Below are 24,036 nucleotides of genomic sequence, written 5' to 3'. Positions count from 1 at the left end.
TGAGAAGTGTTGCAGCGTACCTGTTCTGGGAACAGAACAGAATCTTACTGTAAAACGAGATTTTGGGGTTTTTTTTGGACTCCGTTGTTCCCTGGGAAAAAGTGGACAATACTGCCTTGTGGTCAAAACCATAATGTGCCCAATTATGCTCCCTCCCTTTTCTTTTTATCTCATCTTCTCAGGTTTGCTTTTATACAAGGAAGCATCAGATACATCTTTAAAACAGAATTCTGAGTTCCTAAATTTAGTAAGAGGATGAATGACCCTGTTGGTAAATGACCCTGCTGTTAAAAGTTTCTTGTGTAGCTGGATATTTTGTTCAGAGTACTGGAATTGTGACATGCTGTTCCAGCATTTCTTTAAACACAGGCAACCCCTTCCCTCTTTGGTTAAGTACTGATTTCATAATAACACTGTTTTAAGATGAGTGGTTTTGGAATTCAAATAGTTTGAAATTTTAGAGTTGTAGCCATGCACTAGGGAGCCAAGTGTGCTTGTTTAAGCAATGCAGATTTGATTTCCATAAGTCCCTGTCAGAGACATTTCCCTGTTGGTGCCATTGCCAGTTGCTGCCTGAGGCCAAGTCATGAACAGGCTCCCCACTGCTAAGTTATCACTGCCTAGATGTAAACACTGATATTGTAAATTTTTGCACTCAATTTTTCTTCAGAAGCTCTGGATGAGCACCTTAAATATTGTAATACAGTTTCATCTTGTTGGCACAGACAGTATATAAATCTGTCATTTTATTGTTTGGGAGATGGCAGAGAGAATGTGCAATGCTTATTAAGAAACATCTTTATTGTGAAGATTTATTTATAAATAAATTTATTTGTTTATAAACATATTTCGAAATAGTTAAAATTAATACCAGAAGCACTCTGCATTAGATTGGAATGTAGGTGTCTCATTATCCACTCTGAGTAGATGCAGGGACTTGGTGAATCTAAATGTTTTCATAATCCAGAGTAAAATGTTAGAAAGGCAGAAGTAGGGGTGACCATTGGGAATCAAACTGGTGTTACTGATGAAAACAAAGTGATGGCTCTTCAAAAGGCATCACATGCAGTGGTGTCCTGTCAGTCCCACCCATGCATGCATTTAACTTGAAGCATGGAAGTATGTGAAAATTAATTTAGCCTGAAGTAAAAGCCTGGGTGGTTGTAAATGCCTCTTGTGGTGCTGCCTGGCCCTCCTGCCCCTGACAGGAGCCAGCAGAATGCCCTGGCATTCCAGGCTGTGGTACCAGCCGTGAACCCTAAGGCTGAGTGTGTCTCCCCCCTCTGCTCAGGAGTTACCACATCCAGGTGTGGGTTCTCTGTTCCCAACAATGGCATTGCCACACTGAAATAAGTCTGTTAGAAGATCACCAAGAACACAGGGAGGCTGGAGAACATATCTGAAGAGAAACACAGAGAACTGGGTTCTTGATCTGTAAGAAAAGTGGGGGAAATCTTATTACTGTCTTAAAACAACCTGATGGGAGAGCCTGGTGAAGATGAAGCTGGCTTCTCCCCCAGGCTGTGCAGGGATAGGATGAAAAGTAACAAACACAATGTGGGGCATGGCAGTTTCCAGGCTGGTGTCAGGAAAAGCTTTTTCTCTGTGAGCCCAGAGTGACCATTGCTTCTCTATTCCTGGGGACACCAAAGCCTTTGCCAAGCCTCTGATCTGCTTGGATCTGCTTGGAGCTGGGGCCTAAACTAGGTGCTCATCACAGTTTCCTCCTAATCAAAACTGCCCTGTGATTTTACCCTTTTGTGTTCAATATGTGTCACCTTTTGTGTCCTTATCCAAATGAAACCAAAGCTTGGAGGACTGGAAACCCCAAAGAGGCTAAAGCTCCTACAGAAATGTTGGTTGAGTGGAAGGAGAGAGAAACTGTAGCCTTTGCTAAGTCTTGATAATCACAGCCTTTGTGATGTTATTTCCGTTTGCTCTGCTGGCAGGGCGGTTTGTGCGTCCAGCTGAGTCAGCACTGTGCTCTTCAGCTGCTGCTTGTGCTGAGTGCTGGAGATGCTGGGCACATCTGGGAGGGGTGAGGAAACAAGGCAGCAAGTTAATGCCTTTTCACAGTGAGGATAATCCAGCACTGGGGCAGCTTGGCCAGAGGGGTTGTGCAGTTTCTTTCCTTGACACTTTTCAGGACTGGCACAGTCTTGTCTGATCTCATTGCTGACCCTGCTTTGAGCAGCGGGATGAATTACTTAAGGTCCCATCTAACCTGCATTATCCTATGATCCTAAGTAGTGCTAGTGGAAGGGGGAGGATTCTTGGGAGATGTGTAGGAAGGTCAGTGAGGTGCAGATGCATGCTGATGTTTCAAGTGTGTACTCATTTTTAAATTTGGGGTACTTTGTTTTCATCAGTCTTGAATTATTTTTCTTTCCGATGGACTTGTTTATGTTCAAGATCTTAAATTCTTTGGGTTGTAGAAACTTCAGGATGCTTTTATTTCACAATTCGTGCTGAAGACAACTTTGCAGAACGACATGCTTACAAAATGATTTGTTTTTACTTGTCAGGTCCATTCCTTAGTTCAAGACAACCTTTATTTTGATGAGTCACACATTTGTGAGTTAAGTGAATATGGGTGGGCTGTGAAAAATGACTAAAATATCAACAGCAATTTAAAAGTTCTTGTTTTCCTGTGCTTCTGCAGGTTTGCCTGGGTAACACAATGCCAGCTGAGCGCAAAAAGCCAGCAAATATGGAAGAAAAAGAATCTCAGTTAAATAATAAAGAAAAAGAATTCAGTGAAAGGCGACCAGTGAGCACCAGGGAAAAGCCAAAAGAAGATGTGAAGGTTGGTATGAAGAGAGAGACTTTAAAGGTTCCTGAAGATAAAAAGAAAAAAATGGAAGAGGATAAAAGAAAGAAGGAAGACAAGGAGCGGAAGAAAAAGGAAGAGGATAAAGTAAAGGCAGAAGAGGAGCAAAAGAAGAAAGAAGAAGAAGAAAAAAAGAAACTTGAAGAAGAGGAGAAAAAGAAACAAGAGGAGGAAGAAAAAAAGAAACAAGAAGAGGAAGCTGCTCAACTGAAGTAAGTTATCTTTTAAAGGTTTAATTGGGCCAAATGCTGGAGTTCTGTTATCAGGATTGTGGTCAGAGTTGTAAAACATCGATGAAGTGTTGGAGTTACTTTTAATAAGTTGCATGTAGTGTTATAAATTTTACATGCCTGTGTGTTTGTGCTTTATGACTTCTAAGAGGTTTTGAGTGTTCACTTGTATCCTCTGTTACTTTGGTCTCTGTTGTGGGGGTTTGATAGTGTTCTGCATGTGATGACCATGGAGAGCACAATTGTGCTTGAGTAAATGTTGTGATTTAACCCCAGCTGGCATCAGCCCCACACAGCCACTCCCTCCCCTCAGCAGGCTGGGGAAGAGAATCAGAAAAGTGTGAAATCTTATGGGTTGACATAAAGACAGTTCAATGGGTAAAGCAGGAGCTGTGCAGGCAAGCAAACCAAAACAATGAATTCATTCCCCACTTCCCCAGCAATCCCCAGGACAGCAGGGCTCCATCAAATGTTAACAGTGACTTGGGAAGACAAACACATCACTCCTCTCATCCCTCTCCTTCCTTCTTGCCCCAGGTTTATGTATTGGCCATAGTGTCACATATGGACTGGGATATCCCTGGGTCCCTTGGGGTCAGCTCTCCTGGCTGTGTTCCCTCCCAGCTCCTTGTGCACCCCCAGACTCCCCCTTGGTAGGGTGGGGTGGGGTGTGGAGCAGAAAAGGCCTTGGCCACGTGTAAGCCCATCCCAGCCACAGTGAAAACACCCCTGTGTTATCAGCACTGATTCCAGCACAAATCCAAAGCAGAGCCCCATACAGGATACTCTGAAGAAAATTAATTCTGTCCCAGGACAACAAAGAAGCACAGATGCATTTAACATTAAGTGTTACTGTCCAAAAGTTGGGAATGCAGACTTTGCAGGTCTACAGATCATACATAACAGGAGCAAATCTGATGTGAGAAATGACTTTTAATCAGTCACAGACACCTGATACCTGGATGGCAAACTCAGAATGTAGCCTGGCAGTTTAATATGTGATATTACCAAGACCACGTTTCTTATTATGTTATCCAGCCATAGTACAGTGTTGAAGGTGGCATCTTTTTAGGTCTGAAATATTTCCCTTTTAAGATTGAGGCAATGTCATGGCCAAATTCTAGCTGGGACAGATATATTTCACCTATTGCAAATTTTTTGTGTAATTTCAGTAGTCTGGCAAGAAAAGATTTTCCTTAAATGTGTAATACAGCCTTTTGAAAGGCTGTTTCCTCTTCTGGGGGAACTTCATCAGTAGTAAATGAAGTTTCATGTTTATATTTTCCAAGTCTGTTGGGATTAATATGTTCTGCATAGAAATATTTGAGAAATTTTGTTTTGTAACCAGTAGTACTTGCCCTTTGCAACACAAAAATTAAGCAGAGTTTCTGCAGCAGATGCTTTAGCTTTCTAGGATTAACTTAGTAGATATTACAGAAGAGAGAAGGGGAAATTGTGTTAGAACTCCTGAAGTTTTCCAACTGTGACCTTTTTTCCTTTGTACTGATACTCTGAGATGAGGGTTCCATAACAAAAGTAATTTTTTTGTTGCACAGGGAGAAGGAGGAAGCCCATCAGCTCCATCAGGAGGCCTGGGAGCGCCATCAGGCAAGAAAAGAGCTCCGCAGCAAAAACCAGAACGCGCCGGAGAGTCGTCCCGAGGAAAACTTCTTCAGCAGGCTGGACTCCAGTCTGAAGAAGAACACAGCTTTTGTTAAGAAGCTAAAAACCATTACAGAGCAACAAAGGGACTCCTTGTCCCATGACTTTAATAGCCTGAATTTAAGCAAATACATTGCAGAAGCTGTAGCTTCTATTGTGGAGGCCAAACTGAAAATACCAGACGTGAACTGCGCTGTGCACTTGTGTTCCCTGTTTCACCAGCGATATGTTGATTTTGCTCCTTCCTTACTTCAGGCTTGGAAAAAACATTTTGAAGCAAGGAAAGAAGAGAAGACTCCCAACATTTCCAAGTTAAGAACTGATTTGCGTTTCATTGCAGAGTTGACAATAGTTGGGATTTTCACTGACAAGGAAGGTTTGTCTTTAATCTATGAGCAGCTTAAAAATATTATTAACGCTGACAGAGAATCCCACACTCACGTTTCTGTGGTTATCAGCTTCTGTCGGCACTGTGGAGATGACATTGCTGGTTTGGTACCAAGGAAGGTAAAAACTGTTGCAGAGAAGTTTAACTTGAGCTTTCCTCCTAGTGAGATAATTAGCCCAGAGAAACAACAGCCCTTCCAGAATTTGTTGAAGGAATACTTTACATCTTTGACCAAACACCTGAAAAGGGACCACAGGGAGCTACAAAATATTGAAAGACAAAACAGGTGACAATTGAATGTTGCTTTTTACTTATGAATAAAAATTAGTTTATTTATGAAATACCTAGATTTGTTGCAGTATTTATGAACAAAGTTAGCAGTGTGTACAAGATAAGTGTGTTCTGCAGTGTTTCTAAAAAAAAGTTCTAAATTTGTTCTGAATACTTAAAAAGCAGAGACAAAACAGACTCTTTGAATATCTTTTAAAGGAAAGGGAGGTAATTATCTTTCCTTTGTTTGGTGCTGTTTCCTTATCAGCACGAGAGCAATGCTGCTTTCCCAGCTGGTACTGTCCTTTTCCAGTTGGCACAAGCTGATTTCTCCCTTTCCACCCACATGTATCAAACGAAGCATATGCCACAATTGCTTTGGCTTGTTTACTTATTTTAGTATACTAGGATGAAGGAAAAAATAGGTTAAGAAGGTATCTGTTACACTCCAAGGTAGACAAGTATATATTAAATAAATGTCTTTAAGTGTTGGAGGGCATAGACAATGTAATAAAAGTCTTCCTAAATATTTATATGTACTACTAATATTGCAGGGTATGAATATGCAGACTGAGATCTGAATAATTTTATTTCTGCCATGTTCACATTTTTTAATAACTGTTTGCTTTAAAGCATCCTGAATTCTCATTATTGGAGCCAGCCTAAACCCAAATGCTATTCTTAAAACAGTCATTGTTAATTTCTTCTGGAAGCATTCCAGTCAGCTAGAAATGAACACATTACTGTTTATAGACACAAACTTCAGCTAAAAGGTTGGACATCCATCCACAACCAAATGTATGCTTGGAATGCATTAAATTTTTATGTTTCCAAAGCAAGAATCCTTTGTGCTGATGGGTTTTGTGCTGCAGTCCTATCTGGTCTCAGGCAAGTGTTGAATTTCACAGGATCATAAACTGAATTTTTGAGGTACCATTATTTCTACAAGTACCTTACTAATTCAAAGTACATTACTGGCTAAGGTGTAATTTTTGCAAAGTGAATGAATATGAACCTTTATATTTTCACAATTATCATTAGTTCTGGGCACATTGGTTCTGGCTGGTGTTCCAATGAGTGAGTGTTACAAAGTCTGCATGATAGAAAATAGAGCGAAAAAAATTTCTGAGAGGTATAAAATATGTTAAGAAAGCAAGAAGCAGAAAGAATATAAATTATCTGGGATGTAGAAATATACTTTAATATTTACTTGTAGAACTGCAGAAAAATGAGTGGACAGAGCCTGAGCAGCCTGGTCTGCCCTCATCACTGAGCCTGCATGAGTGGATCAGACAAGGGCAGAGGAGGGACCTCTTTGAGCACCTTGTCATTGAATTATCCCTCCCTGCCAGCTTGGGTGCAAGGCTTTGTGTTGGGGAAGGAATGTGGAGAGCTGTCATTTATCACTGGATTAAGAGAACTCTCTTATTTCTCTCTCTGAACCTTGAGGTGTCTATTTTAACTCCTTAATAAGGAGGAATGAGTTTTATTAAATAAGGCATCAAAATCTTTCCTACCAGATTTTATTTGTTTACAGCATTTGTAACAGATTTGTGGCATTTGCTTGCTGGGGAAGTGCAGGGTGTGAGGAGGGCAAGACAGAGATTTGCCAAGGAAGAAGTGCATGAGTATTACAGAAATCTTCCTGAACTGTGGGTTTGGGGAAAGTGATTGTGCCTTTGATTCCTTACTTGCTTTTGGATTTTTTATAGGTGTAGTTTTTGTGGTGTTTTTGTTTGGTTAGGTTGGTTTAGTTTTGTTTTATTTTTAAAAACCCCAATAATCCTATTGGATAAAGCAATTCTCTGTGTATTAAAAATCTGATCCATTTGTAGTTTTTATTCACAGTGTTATTCCACAATCAATGAAGTGAGCAGGGAGTGAAGTGTTCCCTTTTGTGCATTAACTGTGTTACATGTTAAGGTTATGATATTTTGTCAGGTAAATAACTCATCCATTTATCTCTGTCAGGAGAATGACTGTGAAATGATTTAGCTTGTACAAGTTGGTTGAATTAATTGAAAATTACTATGCTAAATTAACAGTGCTTTAGTGCTGTGTTACCTGTGGAATCATTTAGGTAAAATTAAAGCAGACTCAAGGGGATGGTCAGGAAAAGTACCTTGAGTTATGCTTTGACTTGTTTGGTTACACAGCTGAGGGCACAACAAAACTTGCCAGGCTGTGTCATTGAAGGAAACACCTTGATTCCCATATTCTGAAGAGAATTTTCAAAAATAAGTGTTAGCTATGGAAGAAACTTCTTTTGTCTAAATTAAGGATGTTTTTAAGATGTGCTGGACTTGCCTTGTGCTTTGAGGAGACATAAAGTGAGACAAGTACTGTGTGCTGTACTTGTAATTGTATTCACAGGTGAACCGTGCTTTTGGTTTGCTTCATTTGCTTTAACTGCTTTGAATTTGTTAACACTTGTCTTCTTGAAACTGAAATTGAGAACTGAAAGTCTTGTGCTGTTGTTACAGCACTTTGCTTTTTTTCTTTTTAATAATAGCAGAGAGCTTCAACGCTCGTGTTTATAAAGCTGCTGGTTTAAAATATGTGTGTAATAGACAGCAGTCTCCATGGAAAAGCTGTGAATTGACACTTAATGTGTTTCCTGAATCCAAACTGAGCTGCTGCACTTCACAAATACTCAGTGGTTATTTAATTTGTTAATTTTTCTTTGCTGTACTTTGGAGGAGCAGGCAATACATGTTAAATAAGTGTGTTTTGTCAGAGAAATAGAACTTTTGCCAGCATTAATGCTTCTTGCTCTCTTGCCAGACACCTGTGTCCACTTCTGGTTCTGAGCAGGGATAAGGGATTTTGTTGCTCACCCTGTAAATGTTTACAAAAAGACTTTTGTTTTACAATTAATCTAGAACAAAAAGACTGATATCCCTCAACTTCCATTGCCTTAACTATTTCAGAATTCTTATGCCACAAAATGCTTTGGCAAGACTGTGACTGTTTGCCTGTTGCATAATAAAATCCTACAGATTGGAATCCTACAGGTGGTAATGTAATGATACAACCTGCTTTGGGAATTGTGCCATTTGCACCTTTTTCAGGTTTCTTATGCTTTTATCTCAGTGCAGGGTGCTTGGTCAGTGGTTCCAGCACTTGTGAGCAGTGATTAGGTTCCTTCAAGTGCAAGTTACTTTTGACAACAGACTTCAATGTTAAAAATTATTATTTGAAACAAGTATGAATAGTTTTGTAAAAGAAAATGAAGAGCACCTGAAGAAACAAATATAGCTGCTCACAATTTAGACTGATAGCCTTGAAATAACTTGTTTTGTTGGAAAGTCAGTGTGCTGCTTGCAAATTTTTTGATCCTCCTGGTGACAATAGTTCATGTAATCATTTAAACAGTGTAGAAATGGATTGTTACAGGTGCAAAGCAACTTTTATCTAGCTTATTGATAAATTTAATATTTTATTTTACCATAAAGTATTTTTAGGACTTTTACAGCCTAATTGTGGCAAAGAGTAAGTGGGCCTTTCTCTTTCAATTTCCAACACTGAAGTTGGAAATTCAGTGTGGTTTGGAAAGATAATAGTGTCACTTAAATGTTTGCCATTGCAGTCTAAACTGGAATTGTTGCAGCTCCCTCGGAGAGGGCAGGGTAGCTTTGCTCAGAGGAGTTTTGATGGCTCAGCACAGCTCAGGTGTGTTTGAAGGGGAGGTTCTGACTGTCAGTTTGGGTTTTGCAGACGCATTCTCCACTCCAAGGGAGAGCTGAGTGAAGATCGACACAAGCAGTATGAGGAATTTGCAATGTCTTATCAGAAGCTGCTGGCAAGTTCTCAGTCTCTGGCTGATCTTTTGGATGAGAACATGCCTGACCTCCCCCAAGAGAAGCCAACCCCTGAGGGTAAGCCAGATTCTAAAGCAGCTCAGCAGAACCCTGGACTCAGCTTGGATGTGGTGGAAAAATGAACCAAACCCTCTTAGCAAAGTGTTCTTTCTGCTGGTTTCATTTCATTCAGCCTTTCCTCCTAAAGGATATCAGCTAATGAATAATACATTTATTTTTAAAAATTAAAGTAATTATGCCTACTATTTAACCATAACTATTGTATATTCTGTGTACTTATGGAAACCCGCTCTTTGGGTTTGTTTCTGGGGATAGAGTAATAAATGGAAAAGTAGAAAGGTTTTTAACCTGATCCTTTCCTTTACTATTATGCAGGTTTTAGTATTTAAAAACTGTGTCAGAGTTTTAAAAGCTGACACTGTTAAAAAATAAATTTGAAGTCTGTTGTGGGCAGGAACATACTGATAAGCCAGATAAGTCACTAGGTGTGGCTGTCTGGCCTCCTGAGCAGGAGTGCAGCTTTCAATGCCTTTAAAAAAAATGTGAACTGTAAGATTCATTGAGATGTTGTTGAAATCATGAGTATCCTTTGCTTTAAATTATGTTGAACTTTAAAAAGCTGTATTTTTTAATGCCTTTAAGTATTAAATTGTTCTTTTTAAACTTCATGCTTAAAACTCAGTGGGGTTCATACAGTTCATCATACTCCAATTGATTACTTTTAATGCTAATGTTGTTAAAGTCTGGTACAACTTTCTAATACCACATAATGTGCTGCTAGTTTTTCTTGATTTGACTTCCTCTGATTCTGTCTGTATTTTTAATCAAAATGAAATTTATGATCTTAAGATAATTTCTTGGTATGTCTAATACTAAGCTTGAATTGTTAAAGCCACTTTAAAGTATGCATTGAAATATTCAGGTGAAAACAGAAGTAATAATAAGTAGTTTAACACTTTCCTAAAAGGACTCTTAAAGGTGCCTCCCCATGAAAGATTTTAAATATGTGTAAATAACTTTGTGATGTTTTCACTACTTTTGCAGAACATGGACCTGGTATTGATATTTTCACACCAGGAAAGCCTGGAGAATATGACCTGGAGGGGGGTATCTGGGAAGATGAAGATGCTAGAAACTTCTATGAGAATCTCATTGACTTGAAGGCTTTTGTGCCAGCAATTTTGTTTAAAGATAATGAAAAATATTCCCAGAACAAGGATTCCAGCAAAGATGAATCAAGAGGTAAGATGCTTAGATATTTTCTTCAACATATCTTGTCCAACAGATAAACAAACTTGGTGGAAGTAATGAGTCTCTGATGAAATAATTTGTGGTAATCAGGACAATACACCAGTTTGGATGAATTTTTAGGGAATAAACAAGATGGGATAGGGAATACATCTGGTTATCAAGAAAGAAAAAAAGTAAATGCATTTTAATATTATTAGAATTGTAAATTTCAAGTAATTGGAGGATAACCAGTGTGAGTAAATACCAACTTTTCTGTGAGAAATGGGAAGAGTTTTCCCCTTTTTGCAATGTTAGTGTTTGGGGTTTTTTCACTGGTATTTTCTTATTCAATTATTAATGGTAGATGACATTGTCAGCATAAAATTTCACTGGATTGGAAGGCCTGGGTGTTCCTCACTTCTGGCACAGCTCTCAGTTCACAACCAGGCATGTGCAGGCTTCAGGTGCAATGGGATAAAAAGTCACCATCCCTGGCTCTGTGTGTAACAGAAGATGCATGATTGGAGAATTCTGACATTTCCCTCTAAGAATCTTTAGATATTGGAGCAGCTTGCCCAGGGAGACTGGAATCTCTGCCTTACTGTTTTAAAACAGCTGGAAAAATACCTGAGAAATCTGGTGTGAATAGTGTTCATCCACTTTGACCAAAAGGTTGAACTGGAGGTATCACCAAAGTCCATTTCAGACTAATTTTGTCTGTGATTCTGGACATGTTACTTGTTTGTGAGTCTGTATTTCCATATAGTGTGTGCACTGTTTAGAAGTTGTCACACTTGGCTTTGAAAAATTTGAGAATTTTAATAAGGTTATCTGCCTTGAAATGTATTTTTTAAATGAAGCATAGTCTGCAAATGCAATTGGAAGGAGGCCTGAAAAAACAGTAAAATTCTGTAGATTGTAATCTCTTGGAAAAATGCTCAGTGTTGGACCAGTATTGTGGTCCAAGAAAAATATTAACTACTCTTTTCTGAATCTTTCAGATTCAGATATTGTGTTCAAGGAAACTAATAATCTTTGTCTGACCTTTTATACAGGATGTTATTTCATCAACACCTTTCCTGTTCTGTTTTTTCCTTTTTTTTCTTCATCTATGTAAAAGATTTTGCATTAAGACAGTAGAGATGTAGGTTTAGCAGCATTAATCTTCCTATGTTGTAATAATGACTGTGTGTATTTAACAGTTTGTTAGCATTTATTTGATATTTTTACTTAACTTGTAAATAGATTCAAAAGATGCCAAAGACAATAAGGAAGCAGCTGGAAATGAGGATCTGGAGTTGGAGCTGGAGAACCTGGATATTAATGATGATGCACTGGAGTTGGACTGTGGAGATGAGGCAGAAGATCTTACAAAGAAGCTTCTTGATGAGCAAGGTAAAAAGAATTGGTTTTAAGAATTTTTTTCTTTGTGATTTGTTTTTTTTTAACTTGGTTGTTTTAGTTTGGATTTGTAGGATTTGTAGAGTGCATTCAGGGCAATTTATTTATTTATGAAACTTGCAGCTAGAAACTGCTAGGATTGTGATAAATGATTTTGTAGCAAGTCATTCAGATAAAAGTGAAAATTATTTTAAGGGTGTTTATGTAGTGAAAGTTACCAATTCCTTCACACAGCTTTTAAAAGTAAGCAAATGTAAAGGCAGTTGTCTGAAGAGTGGCTACAAAGAGGAATGAATACTTAACAACTAAACATTACAAATGCACCTTTTGGGGAATGTGTTGGTAAATTATTATATTTCATAGCTTAAAGATGTCTGCTGCTTGTTTATGTCCCTCTGTTAGAGCAAGAAGATGAAGAAGCCAGTACTGGATCTCATTTAAAACTCATAGTAGATGCTTTTCTTCAGCAGCTTCCAAACTGTGTCAACAGAGACCTCATAGACAAGGTACAGTCATAGTTTCAGTTTTTGCACTCTTAAAAGCCATAATGCTAGATCAGATAGAAAATAAAGATTTCAATCTTTAGAGTCTGACAGTAGCTGAATTCATTTTCAATCAGTCTGTATTACTCTCAGTGGACATGCTTTCTGACTATGCCAGGTCTAGCCAAAACTGAAGATTTTTCTTTATGGTTATTTTTACAGCAGTTTATGTAGTAGGAATAACTCTGTAAAAGCTGTGTTTAAAAGCTATTTTCTGTTACTTTCTTGAAAACACACTGTATTAAAGTGAAGCATTGCATTAACTCTGCTCTTTATAGGCAGCAATGGATTTTTGCATGAATATGAATACAAAAGCCAACAGAAGAAAACTGGTACGAGCACTTTTCATAGTTCCTAGACAAAGGTAAGAGCAGAAGGGGACCAAGCTGGATCCACCCATTAATAATTAATTTAGCATGTGCATGTATGTTTTAAAACCAGTGTATATTCCATTTGTTTACTCCTGATCTGCACTTTTGGAGTGGCTTATACTGAAGCACCAAAGAAGTATTTAGAATCAATGATCCACACCATGATAAATTGTAAAAAGTTAAGGTTTTTAATAAGGAATTTTTTTTTTAATACTTGGTGTTTACAGCAGATCTCTTTCCATTATTGTGAAAACTGTGAAAAAAACAGCAAAACCTACCTGATACCAAAAAGGGAGGTTTTATTTCATTCAGGACAACTTGCACTTTCTTTTAGAGCCTGTTGACAGTTAGAGCACAGTATAGTTTGGAAGGAGGATTTCCTGTGATGTGTCAATTCTAATGCAGTACATGGCCATTGTAAGAGCCTTGTGCCTTCTGCCACTTCTAGGCCAGGCACTTTGAGCCTCTTTTGTCTGTGCACATCTGCCTGTGTAAAGCTCTTGCTGTTTTCCTTGTCTCTGTGTAAGCAGATTTCCTGCACTTACAGGAAGAGCACTACTTCCAAAAATGTTTGCAAATATTCAAATAAAAACATTGAATTTATTGGAGGAATAATATATTTTTCTGTTCTCTGGTAAACTTGAGCCTTAAATAGGTGAAATCATGAAGAAGTTGCTTTTCTTACTTCACCTTGCCCCGTTTCTCATGATGAGCTGTTTTGATGCTGAATTTAATATAAAGTGAACATGATCATCTTGGAATTCTTGTTAAGAGTTTTGATTCCATTACCTTTTAACATTGGGGGGAAAAACATAGCTTGAGTATCTGTTTTGTCTCAACACATGTGTAGACTGGCTTTGAACAAACAGACCTTGGTGCTTTGTTTTCTCTAAGTTTAATCACTGCTTGTGCTGTGTTTTCAACCCTAATTCAGCCCATTTCTGCATCCCATCTGAAATAAGCATCTGCTGTGCTAATAATCCTGTTCTCTTGCTGACTGAGGCATTAACCTGGCTCCATGGTGAAGCAGTGCACATAATCTTTCATTCTTTTGTGTGTTCTTGCCTCTAAAATTTACAGGTTTGACCTCAGTGTTTGGAGATTTTGATAGAGGCCTGACTGTGCCTAACACATTAATTAATTAATGACAGAGGAGGCAGGCAACTGATTATCTTCTGTGTTAGATGCAACAAGGTGTTCTTCAGCCCAAATGTAGGTAGCAGAGGAAGGAACATTTCTGTTTATCAGCCTGCTGGTAATCATGAAATGCATCAAAACACAATGTGAGCAGAATTTCTTTTTCACAGCTTAGAACATCTACAGTAAAGAAAATCAGCAGGAGCACTTAGACTTTTGCCTTCAGCTCTGCTAGAATAGAGAATTTTCCATATTGGTGAAATGGAAGTGGCTTTTTGGCTGGTCTGTTACAAACATTACATTAATGTTTGTACCACTGCCCTGTAATATTTCCTGGTGCTGTAGGTTCCAGATTGCTGAAATTGATTATTAACTCCTGGAACCTCTTTGAAAGTTCTTTATTCTCTTTGCATAATCTGCTAAATTGTGCCAGGTGCACGTGATCTGGAGGACCTGGGAGATGTGCACAGTGAGAGGAGGTACTTTCAAACAGGAACAGCATGATAAGGCTTGTAAATTCAGCAGTGTGATTTCATAGGTGGCATGAAAGCAAAAGTTAAATTCCTGATAATATTGCACTGTTAAAAAATGTGTCTGTGATCAGGCTGTGCTGTGAACAGAGTTAATAAACTCCTAGAAGCATACACAGTTTCCTCATTGCCATTGATTTGTCTTCTTCCCAGTGGTAATTCCATTGCCCTGCAGATTGGTATTAAAAGTAATAATAATTTTTTAAATATTAACTTTTCTCCTAGACCTCAATAGAGAAGGATAGATGGTGGGATAGCCTTGAGGAGCTGCTGCTGTTCTGGTCTCCAGTGGCTGGAACTAACACTGAAGTGAATGGCTCAGCTGATCTTCTCACTGCTGGTCTTTTTATTATAAATATGAATTATTTATTTAGGTATTATGTATATATTTAGGTATAAATATTAATATTTTATTTAGGTATTATTCCTAATATTAACAGGTACTACCATTTGATGTACAATTCTTTTTTAATTCCTTTTCCTGCTGTCTCCTCTGGGACCTACTTGACTAATAAATACTCAAGCTACCTTGATTCTTTCAAGATCTTGAGTTCAGTGTGTGCCTGCATTGGTGAGCCCATCTCTGGGCTACTCAGCTGAAGGACAGGATGTTGACTGAGCTGTTTGTTCTGAGCACAAGAGCTGGATTGTAAATAGCAGCTGAGCTGCCCATAAATGCAGACAATTTGAAAGGGCAACCTACCCCAATATTGAAGTAAACTGTATTGCTGCAGTTGGTAAAAGAGCAGTTCTGCTGTGTGTCTTCAAATCAACATTCCTAATCCTTTCTGCTGTAGAAAATTCTGTATATTCTGTGTCACACTGCTTTGAGGCTTTGTGTTCTGTGCATTAATGATGATTTTGCTCAGGGTATCACTTCACTGAGCCATAGTGATATGGCTTTACCTTCCAGTATTGTTGTTCCATACTTGTTTTACTAGTCCAAGAATATTTGCAACATCTCTGTGGGATACTGTGGGACAAGAGTGCTTGTTATGCTGTTTTTGAGGAGGATTTTTGTGAAAGCTTCAGAGGAGCAGTGTCCTTGAGGATGCAGATAGAGCAGTATGTTTTCAAAAAGCATTTAGTTTCCAAGCATATCAGTTAATGCTGTTTAAGTTTAGCTGCTTTATTTGCAGCCACAATGAGGTATTTCAATGACAGAATAAGTTCTCTTTCTTCTCCTGAGATCACTTTTGGGAAATGTGCAGGCACAACAGTTTCATCAGGAAAATGTAAAACTGGTTTTTTGTTTGATGTGTAAAACAGACACTGTGAAATCAAAGTCATTATGTAGTGTTGCCAGGGAGCTTTCTTGCTGCCACTAGGGTTGGATAGATTGGGACAAATCAGGATTCTTCAGGACAGAAAACTTAATTTGACAAAAAAGGCCATTTCTTCCTCAACTCACTGTAAATCAGTGTTAGAATGCATCCTTGCCCTGCTCTGTTGAATGCTGATGAATGGATCACATTTACATTTTCAGCTGTGATTTGAACCTCCAGCCCAACAGAACAGAAGGCCTTTTAAAAAGATTTTTCAATGGCAGTGTACGAGTGGCTTTCACATTTGCGCTGGAGGATTGATTTAAATCTAAATATTAGCCTGTTAATGCAGGGCTGCAGGCAGTGATTTAACCCATACTGCTCACAGCTTTGGGACCTTTTTGTGTGGTTCTTTGCTGAATTGTACACAGAATAATTTAGGTTTATCAGAATACTGCAATTCTGTAAAATATATTCTTTTACTTCAATGTGAGAAGTCTGAAATCTTTTCTTATGCTTTAAATTCTAAACAATTCTAGATAAATGTATATTTAGTAATTGCTATTACTAAATATACATTATAATTATTATACATTATAATTATTATTACTAATTACTATGTATATTAAGTAATTATTATTACTTTTAATACAGTATATAGGGGCTGTTGTGGCTTATGGTATTTTTTGATGTTCCCATTTATGGTAATCTGTGTTGCAAGTTTACCTGCAGCAAGAGATCTGTTTTCCACATGGAAGTTTTTAGTGTTATTATTGGTTGTTCTCCATCCAGAAGTTAGCTGCTTCTTAAGTGTTAATAGTTGTTCACATTTTAATTTAAAAGCTGCAAGCCTCCTGTGTATTTCCTGTCAGCTTTTCATCCTGGGACTTCTCTGTAGCAAGGTTCTTTTTGTTCAGATGAACTTGACTTATCAGTGTTTGCCTGGCCTGTTTCAGTTGAGGGATGTGCTTGAGATCAAGGAGTTTTATGTGCTGGCACAGAAATAAAAGCCAAAAGTGCTTCCCTGGTAACATTCCAATTCCACATCATCCTTGTCTTGCCCCTGAGCAGTGTGGGTGGCACTTGGGACCTGTTCAGGCCCTGTGAATGCACTGCTTTTATCCATTATCCTTGTGAGGCAGCAGTTCTGGCTCCATTGCTTCATTCTTTAGGCTGTCTTGTAGAATCACAGAAATTAGGAAATGTACAAAATGCCCCCTTCACTCTTCCTGGGAATAAAATTTTGGATTTATTCTTTTTAGAGAGATTGCACTTAGGACTTTGAGATAAATTTTTCTGTAAGTTGGTTTATGATTGATTTTGTTTGTTTGGGCTTTTAAAAATAAACTGACATTTGAAATGGTGAAAAAAGATGTGCTCTTAGATATTTTACTGAAGTGTAGCTCATGTGAGCCTGAGACCCAGAGCTGACTGGATTTCAGTCCATGGTTTGGGCTCTAAATGACAGTGGTCACAAGTGGTGCTTTTTCCTGTGGTGCTGAATATTCAGGGAGTCACTGACCCATCCCTGATGCCAGATCTTGCTTCACAGCCAGAAGAGCAGGAAGAGAAAGCAATGTGGGGTTTGTGGGGGTTTAGTTAAGTTCTTCCCCCCTTCTCAAGAGAAAGAAATGCTTTTGGAGGGGACAAAGCTCTGCATGTGCCAGTAGATGGTGCCACTGGTACTGGAATGTCTCCACCGCTGAACATGAAATTTTGTCTCCCCTGAGAGGGAACAAACTCTATCTCTGGTTGCCAATTTCAGCATAATTAACCCAAGCCTTTTCCTTATTATATTTCACCTATTTAGAAAAACCCAGTCTTAGTATGCTTCCTCATGAAGAAACCTTTTGTGTCCTGCAGGGGAATAACAACAATATGCTCTAAGACTTTAATTTTCCCCCAGGTATACTCAGTTTACAGAGATGAAATTATTACCTCTCAGCAGGCTGGTACTTGTTGAGACCAGAATAAAACTTTGGTATTTGTTTTAAAAGAGTTGCCATACAGAAATCCCCTCAGTTAAATTTACCCTCTTGGCTCAGCACAGTCCTCTCTTAGTTTAGCTTCTGTGGGTGTGTGTGAAATAGTGAGACTTTCACTCCTCTCAAAGTTAATGGCTAAATGCTTAATAACATGCTAGTAATTTGCTGTGGGTAGTCAGCCTTGACTGTGTGTTCCAACAAGCTTGAAAAATGTAAATACTGCTTCAGTTATTGATTAACAGAAGAGATAAAAGCTGTTAAATAGGTAACTGAGATACCCACAATGTTTCACCAGAGGCTTGTGTGTTACCAGGAGCCTGCCTGGTTATGTTTTTGGGGAGAGTATATTCTGATCTTTCTAACCCACAATTTAAATACATAAATGTCTCTTTATCTGTAAGTGGGTATTAAATGTCTTGGAAATGGGCTCCAGTGACATAAAAGGGGGAAAGGAGGCAGTTGTGATGGCTTTGTTTTGGAGCTTTTGTCTTGATGCTTTGTGCCAGGACAAGCTCTGTGTATCAGCTGTGCTTTTGGATTTATTTGTTTTGTTTTGGTTTGTTTTGTTTTTTTTTTTTTTTTTTGTTTTTTTCTTTTTTTTGTTTTTGTTAGCATATTTTTCCTTTTTGTTTTCCTTTCCTGAGCACTAGGGAAAACCTTAGTCCTTCATAAACTGCAAACTCAAGATGCATTTTTCCCTTACAGGCAATTTCTCAGTAGAAGCATGCAAATTTAGGATGTTCCTCTCCACTTACTTTGGCTTGTTCTAGAGTTCATCTGTTTATTGCATTAACTTAACATCCTGAAAATAAACTGAAAATACTTCCTTCAGCTTGTTAAGTGATATTATGAGGCTTCAGAGTGCAGTTGGTTTCTCTGCATTTAAAACTGATATATACACAGCTGGGTTGCATAAATGTGCAAAGGAAATGTGTGTGAAGGCATGTAATTAAGGCAAGAGAGAAGGAAATAAGGAAATTCTACAGAAACCTAGGAAATATTACCATTTGTGGGAGTGCTAGCAGAGTTTTTGGGAAAAGAGTGACCACATCACATCTGCTTAGTTTTGTTTTATGTAATAACTGCTATTCATGATGGGGTTTTCCACCTTAAAAGTAAAGATATTCTCTGTCTTCCTGGTTATGTCTGCTGCTTTTCAGAAAAAATATTAATACCTTGCCATAACCCATGGCCTTGTCTGCAAGAACCTTTTTTGTATGTTGAGATGGATCTGAATTTTCTTTCTGTTTGGTAATTTATTGAAGGTCAGATTTTGTAGTTGATGGTATTCAGCATTTTACCTATGGCAGGAGTTAAAAAGGAAATGAACTATGAATTATTCCAACAGGATATGGGGATTTACTTTCTTGTTTTATTTTGAAATGATACTGAATTCTGAAGTGGGCCAAAAAAATTGCATATATGTAGTTCTGTCAGTGCATTGACTCTTTTCACAAGTAAAATGATACCCATATTTGTACACATAAATACTTTTTGGTCTATAAATTATTTTATCTTCTTTGTTTGCAGATTGGATTTGCTACCATTTTATGCAAGACTGGTTGCCACACTGCATCCCTGTATGTCTGATGTGGCAGAGGATCTCTGTTCCATGCTCAAAGGGGATTTCAGGTTCCATGTATGTTTTGGTGATTTATATTTTTATTAAAACCATCAATTAATCTCATAAGTTGACCTTTGGGGAAAAAACCCACTTTGTGTTGTGTAGATACCACTTCTAAAATTCAGTGAATATTCTTCTGTTATCTCAGCAATTCTAGAAAAAAAGAAGAGAAAGTTTTGTAACTTTGTGAGTCATTGTAAAAGAGAAGTTTTTGCAACTTTCCTTATATGCTTAGGAAATGTACAAAATGCATTTTGTACAAAAATGCATAAAATTTACATATTTATGTAAATGATCTGTACAACAGTTACAACAGAAGTTACAAGAATTAGATATTCTACTCCATCTGTGTTGAGTTTTCTGTAAATTAATAACTTGCTTTTAAAATGAGACCTGACCAATTCTAAAATTTCCACTACAAGGCTACTAGTGTAGTGATCACTCTTATCATATAGTATTTAATTCAGATTAGATTTTACAGTTTTATCTGTCAAAATCTTCCACACAAACGTATTTTTCAGTGTTGTTTCCTTCACTTTCTTTTTAAGTGTTACAAACCAAACTTGTTGTGGTGCACAGTGGTGATTCCTTCACCATTTTCTGAGCTCTGTGGCACAGATTTCTATTTTTTTTCTAATATTGACATTAAAAATGTGTCTAAATTGCTCAGACTTACTTGAATCTTAACAATGTTAACTCTCTCAAAAAACCTCTCTCTGTTGGGGGAATACAATTTTCTATTTTGTGGGTTATGTTTAGACATAGATATATATCTGTGTTTGGTTCTTGAATTTATGCTGAATGTCAGTTATTTTAAAAGTCTGCACATTACTAAATCTGACCTTAAAAAAACATCAATATTTAATGTTACCTTGAGGACAGTACAAGTGGCCCTATTCACATAGAGACTTCTTATTGATTCTGAAAATGTAGAATCTAGAATTCTTTATCACTGCTTCATTGTGGCAAAGGAGGAGGATGTTAGAGTAATTAGGAATGGATATGTTGGAGGAATTAATTGTTTTGGGGGGTAAGGAGATGGGGAAAAGAATTGAAAATCTTCTGAAGAAACAAGGTTGTAGGGAGGGTTTTAAGAAACCCAGTGAGAAGTAAAGGTGGAGCTTGAGGAACCAAAGTGGTACCAAACACTGCTGAATTCCCAGGTTTGTTTTGTGCATGTTCAGATCAAAGTAATTTAGAAGTGGGTATTTTTGAGGGCCTGCAATCAACTTCTGGATGTTTTTTAGGTAAGAAAAAAGGACCAGATCAACATTGAAACAAAGAATAAAACTGTGAGGTTTATTGGTGAGCTCACCAAGTTTAAGATGTTCTCCAAAAACGATACTCTGCACTGTTTAAAGGTTGGTGCTGTGTAGTCCTGTCCTCCTGTGTGTGCTGACAGTGTGTCCCCATCCTATTCCCCTTACTTACCTGCTGCTGCTACCTGAATTCATTACATGGATGTTTTAAACCTGTGGCTGCTGTGTCTGAGGAGACTTTTACAGCTGCTGTAGAAGTTGGAAGGTTTTACCTCTTCTAATGGGAGGAGTATATTAAAATAAAATTCTACATTTGGACATAACCAAACTGCTCATCATTTTCTTTGGAAGTATGACAGTCTTACTTACTAATCTGCTGTACATTGTAAAACTTCCATAATGTTGATTTTAATTAATGTTTCTGTGGAGAAAATAACAGTAAGGGAGGGAAAAGCATTTCAGTTGTGCAAGGAGAGGCTTTTATGCCATTTTAGCAGGAGGTTTTGTTTGTTGAGGAGTAAAACATCTCTGGAAAGCATTAATCTGTAGGCACATCATCTCACTTTGCATGCTGATAAACATTCAAACCTTGATGTCAAGTCCCAAATTAAAAATAGATTTTAAAAAATAAAAGTGCCTTTAATAAAAGATGCTTGAGACTCACAGCTTAACATCACTTCCTATATGAATAGTTTCTATTCATTGACTTGTTAGATATCAAAGCTGAATTCCTAAAGAAATCATAATCATTCATGATTTCACCTCTCTTGTGTATAAAATGCTGTAAAATGCAAAGCTGTGTTAATTATAGTTACTGCTTAACTGCAAACAGTGCAGTTAGGTGTGCTCTGAGGTTACTGTGCCCTTGTGCAGTGTTATTGGCTGGTTTGGGGAGAGTTTTTATGCTGGTCTTTCAAAAGGTCCTGTTCTTCTGAAGCCTAAATTTGGGGTCCATAGACTGTTCTTATGAGAATTTTTAAATGAGATTAATCTTTTGAATATTCATGGAATGGTTTGGGTTGGATGGGACCCTAAAGATCATCTATTTCCAGCCTCCAAGACTTGGTTTCTCAGAATTCCATCCAAGTGGCCTTGAACATTTCAGGGATGGGGCATCTACAGCTTCTTTGGGCAACCTGTTCCAGGGCCTTGCCAATCCTGACACCAGATCAATGAAATCCACTGGCATTTATTCCATAAAGAATTTAGTACCCCAGCATTGTGTCCAGTCTGGTAGATATAACTTCATGTTTTCTGCAGCTGAAAAAGATGTTTAACAAGCTGTGCTTTCATATAAATACATTCCAGATGCTTCTGTCAGACTTCTCTCATCACCATATTGAAATGGCATGTACCTTGCTGGAAACCTGTGGAAGATTCCTCTTCAGATCACCAGAATCTCACCTAAGAACCAGTGTTCTTCTGGTAAGAGAAAACTTGTTGTCTTAAGGGGGAGGGTGTCATGTTCTGACTTAAATTACATCTTTCTGAAACTATTCTCTAGAGCTCCAGTTGACCTAGAACCCTTTTGATGTATTGAAAAAAAATGTAAGAAAAGGAATTCAATTTCTGAAGTAAAAAGCTGTTGCTGTTGAACTACTCTGCAACCTCATCCTCTGCAAACCCAGAGCACGAGGTTGAAAGAATATTGTAGCTATACTTGAACATGCCTGAAATAGTGTTTGAGGGGAAAAATAGTAGTAAACAGAACCAAACATGATTTCAACTGGAAGTGAAGACATTTGTGCAAGAGGTGGTTTCTATGCCCTGTAAAATGATCTGGGGTTCTACATGTGAAAAAAAAAAAAAGTTTATGAAGGCACTAAGAGAAGCAGTCCTAGAAATAGAGATTGGGAATTAAGGTTAGAATTGGGATCTGTAAGTCTGGAGAAGTACTGGCAACGACTTAAAAATAACAAGAACTGAATAAATAATAACAAGAACTGAAAAATATATATACTGACTTGGGAGACAATCCTAAAACTCTCTGTCCAGGGCATGACACCAAGTCAGACATGGTTGAAGAAGATCTTCAAAGACAGATTCACTTTCCCTTAACCAGTATTCTCTCTTCTTGTGCTCTAGTTAATGGAGAAGCTATTGCATATTTGGATATATTGTTGTACAATTTCTTTTCCACAAAATACTGTTTTTTTCTGAACCTCTTTGAATGTCAGAACATTTGTTGAGGTGGTGCAGTCATGAGAGGAAAGAGATGGGGAAATTAACTGCCAGTTCCTTGGCTCTTGCTTTTTGTAGCAAGTGTACTTTGTATCTTGAAAGGTTTGAATCTCAATTTTGAAAAGGTTTTCCAGCTGATGTGTTGTATTGTGAAATATATTCCTTTCCATAATCAAGGATTTTTCCCTTGAAAACTCAGTTCCATTATCTTTAAAAGACATTTTACTCATTGCTATCACTTTATGGTAGTTAATAAAAGTTTCAGAAGTCAGGAAAAATTAAATACTTATACCAGAGCTGGTTTTTGTAACTGACTGCTTCTAGTGTTGTGCATTATAAAAATGCTGACTGTTAGATTGGATTGCTGGAATCTGCTGGATGAATGCTAAACATGGCTTAACTGGGAAGTGCAAGACAGACCACAAACACTGTTTGAATTACTGAGGCTTAAAGCCTCACAAGGCTTTGGATAAGTGGTCTTTTCTTATTCATTGAGGAGCCAGGAGAAGGTGAAAGATGGCAAATAAGTTTGGACTATCTATTTATTAAGATGTAAAATAGGCTAAATAGAATTATATTCTGCATCCATCTTAATAACTGCATTTTCTAACATTCCCCTAAAAAAGCTACAGAGATTAATTTTGACTTAAATAGTCTTAAACAAATTGGATCATTGTCTTATGGTACAAGTTAGTGTGAACTGTGGAAAAGATTTCTCTCAAAGCAAGCTGATAACAATCTTGTGGTAAAAATCTAAGCAATTGTAAAGCTGATCTACTCTTATGGGTGGAATTAAGGCCTGTTGATCCTCTAAATAATTATTGGTCCTAATCTTTATTGCTGATGATGTATTTTGTAATAAGATTCCAAACAGGCTGCATGTCTCTTATTAAAGACAATGTGGCTTTGTCCTGGTGTAGAAGAAAGTCATAGTTAAGAATGGATTTTAAAAGTAATTAAGGAAAAATTACTTATTGAGAAGTAAAGTGTTCTGTAAGGGCATTGCAAATTTAGTGGCACTCAGTAACTTATTCTAGTGATCATATCCTGGTTTTGTGGAACTGCTTCATGTTTTGCAGATTTAGAGATTCTTCTTCAGATTTAGAGATTTAGAGATTCTTCTTTTATTGGGACAATGTTTATTTCTAGTAATGGTCTTCTTGGCAAATCTTTCAAATTCAGTGTCCTTTATGTAATTTAAAATACTAATGTAAAACTAGACTGGCTTTAGGATTGATCAATTGATAAATGAATTACTTGAATTGGATTATTTGAATTGGAGCTTTGAAAGGAAGATCAGCTTCATCTTG

At 37.6% G+C, this 24,036-nt stretch overlaps 1 protein-coding gene across 3 annotated transcripts in view; it reads left to right on the top strand.

Moving 5' to 3' along the window:
• The window catches only part of UPF2 (UPF2 regulator of nonsense mediated mRNA decay), a 53,948-nt gene that overhangs the window by 2,433 nt on the left and 27,479 nt on the right, over nt 1-24,036 (top strand). For all 3 annotated transcript variants that reach the window (XM_059471702.1, XM_059471705.1, XM_059471703.1), the window contains exons 2-11: nt 2,663-3,042; nt 4,617-5,396; nt 9,098-9,258; nt 10,246-10,443; nt 11,677-11,826; nt 12,235-12,338; nt 12,653-12,738; nt 19,193-19,301; nt 20,534-20,647; nt 21,854-21,970. In XM_059471702.1, the coding sequence (XP_059327685.1) occupies nt 2,681-3,042; nt 4,617-5,396; nt 9,098-9,258; nt 10,246-10,443; nt 11,677-11,826; nt 12,235-12,338; nt 12,653-12,738; nt 19,193-19,301; nt 20,534-20,647; nt 21,854-21,970 (2,181 nt within the window). In that variant the 5' untranslated portion in view covers nt 2,663-2,680. The remainder of the gene's footprint in view (nt 1-2,662; nt 3,043-4,616; nt 5,397-9,097; nt 9,259-10,245; nt 10,444-11,676; nt 11,827-12,234; nt 12,339-12,652; nt 12,739-19,192; nt 19,302-20,533; nt 20,648-21,853; nt 21,971-24,036) is intronic.

Source organism: Ammospiza nelsoni, chromosome 5 (assembly GCF_027579445.1).
Source record: "Ammospiza nelsoni isolate bAmmNel1 chromosome 5, bAmmNel1.pri, whole genome shotgun sequence".
Lineage (NCBI taxonomy): Eukaryota > Metazoa > Chordata > Aves > Passeriformes > Passerellidae > Ammospiza > Ammospiza nelsoni.
The sequence above is the reverse complement of the archived record's forward strand: the minus strand, read 5'-3'. Positions and strand labels throughout refer to the sequence as shown.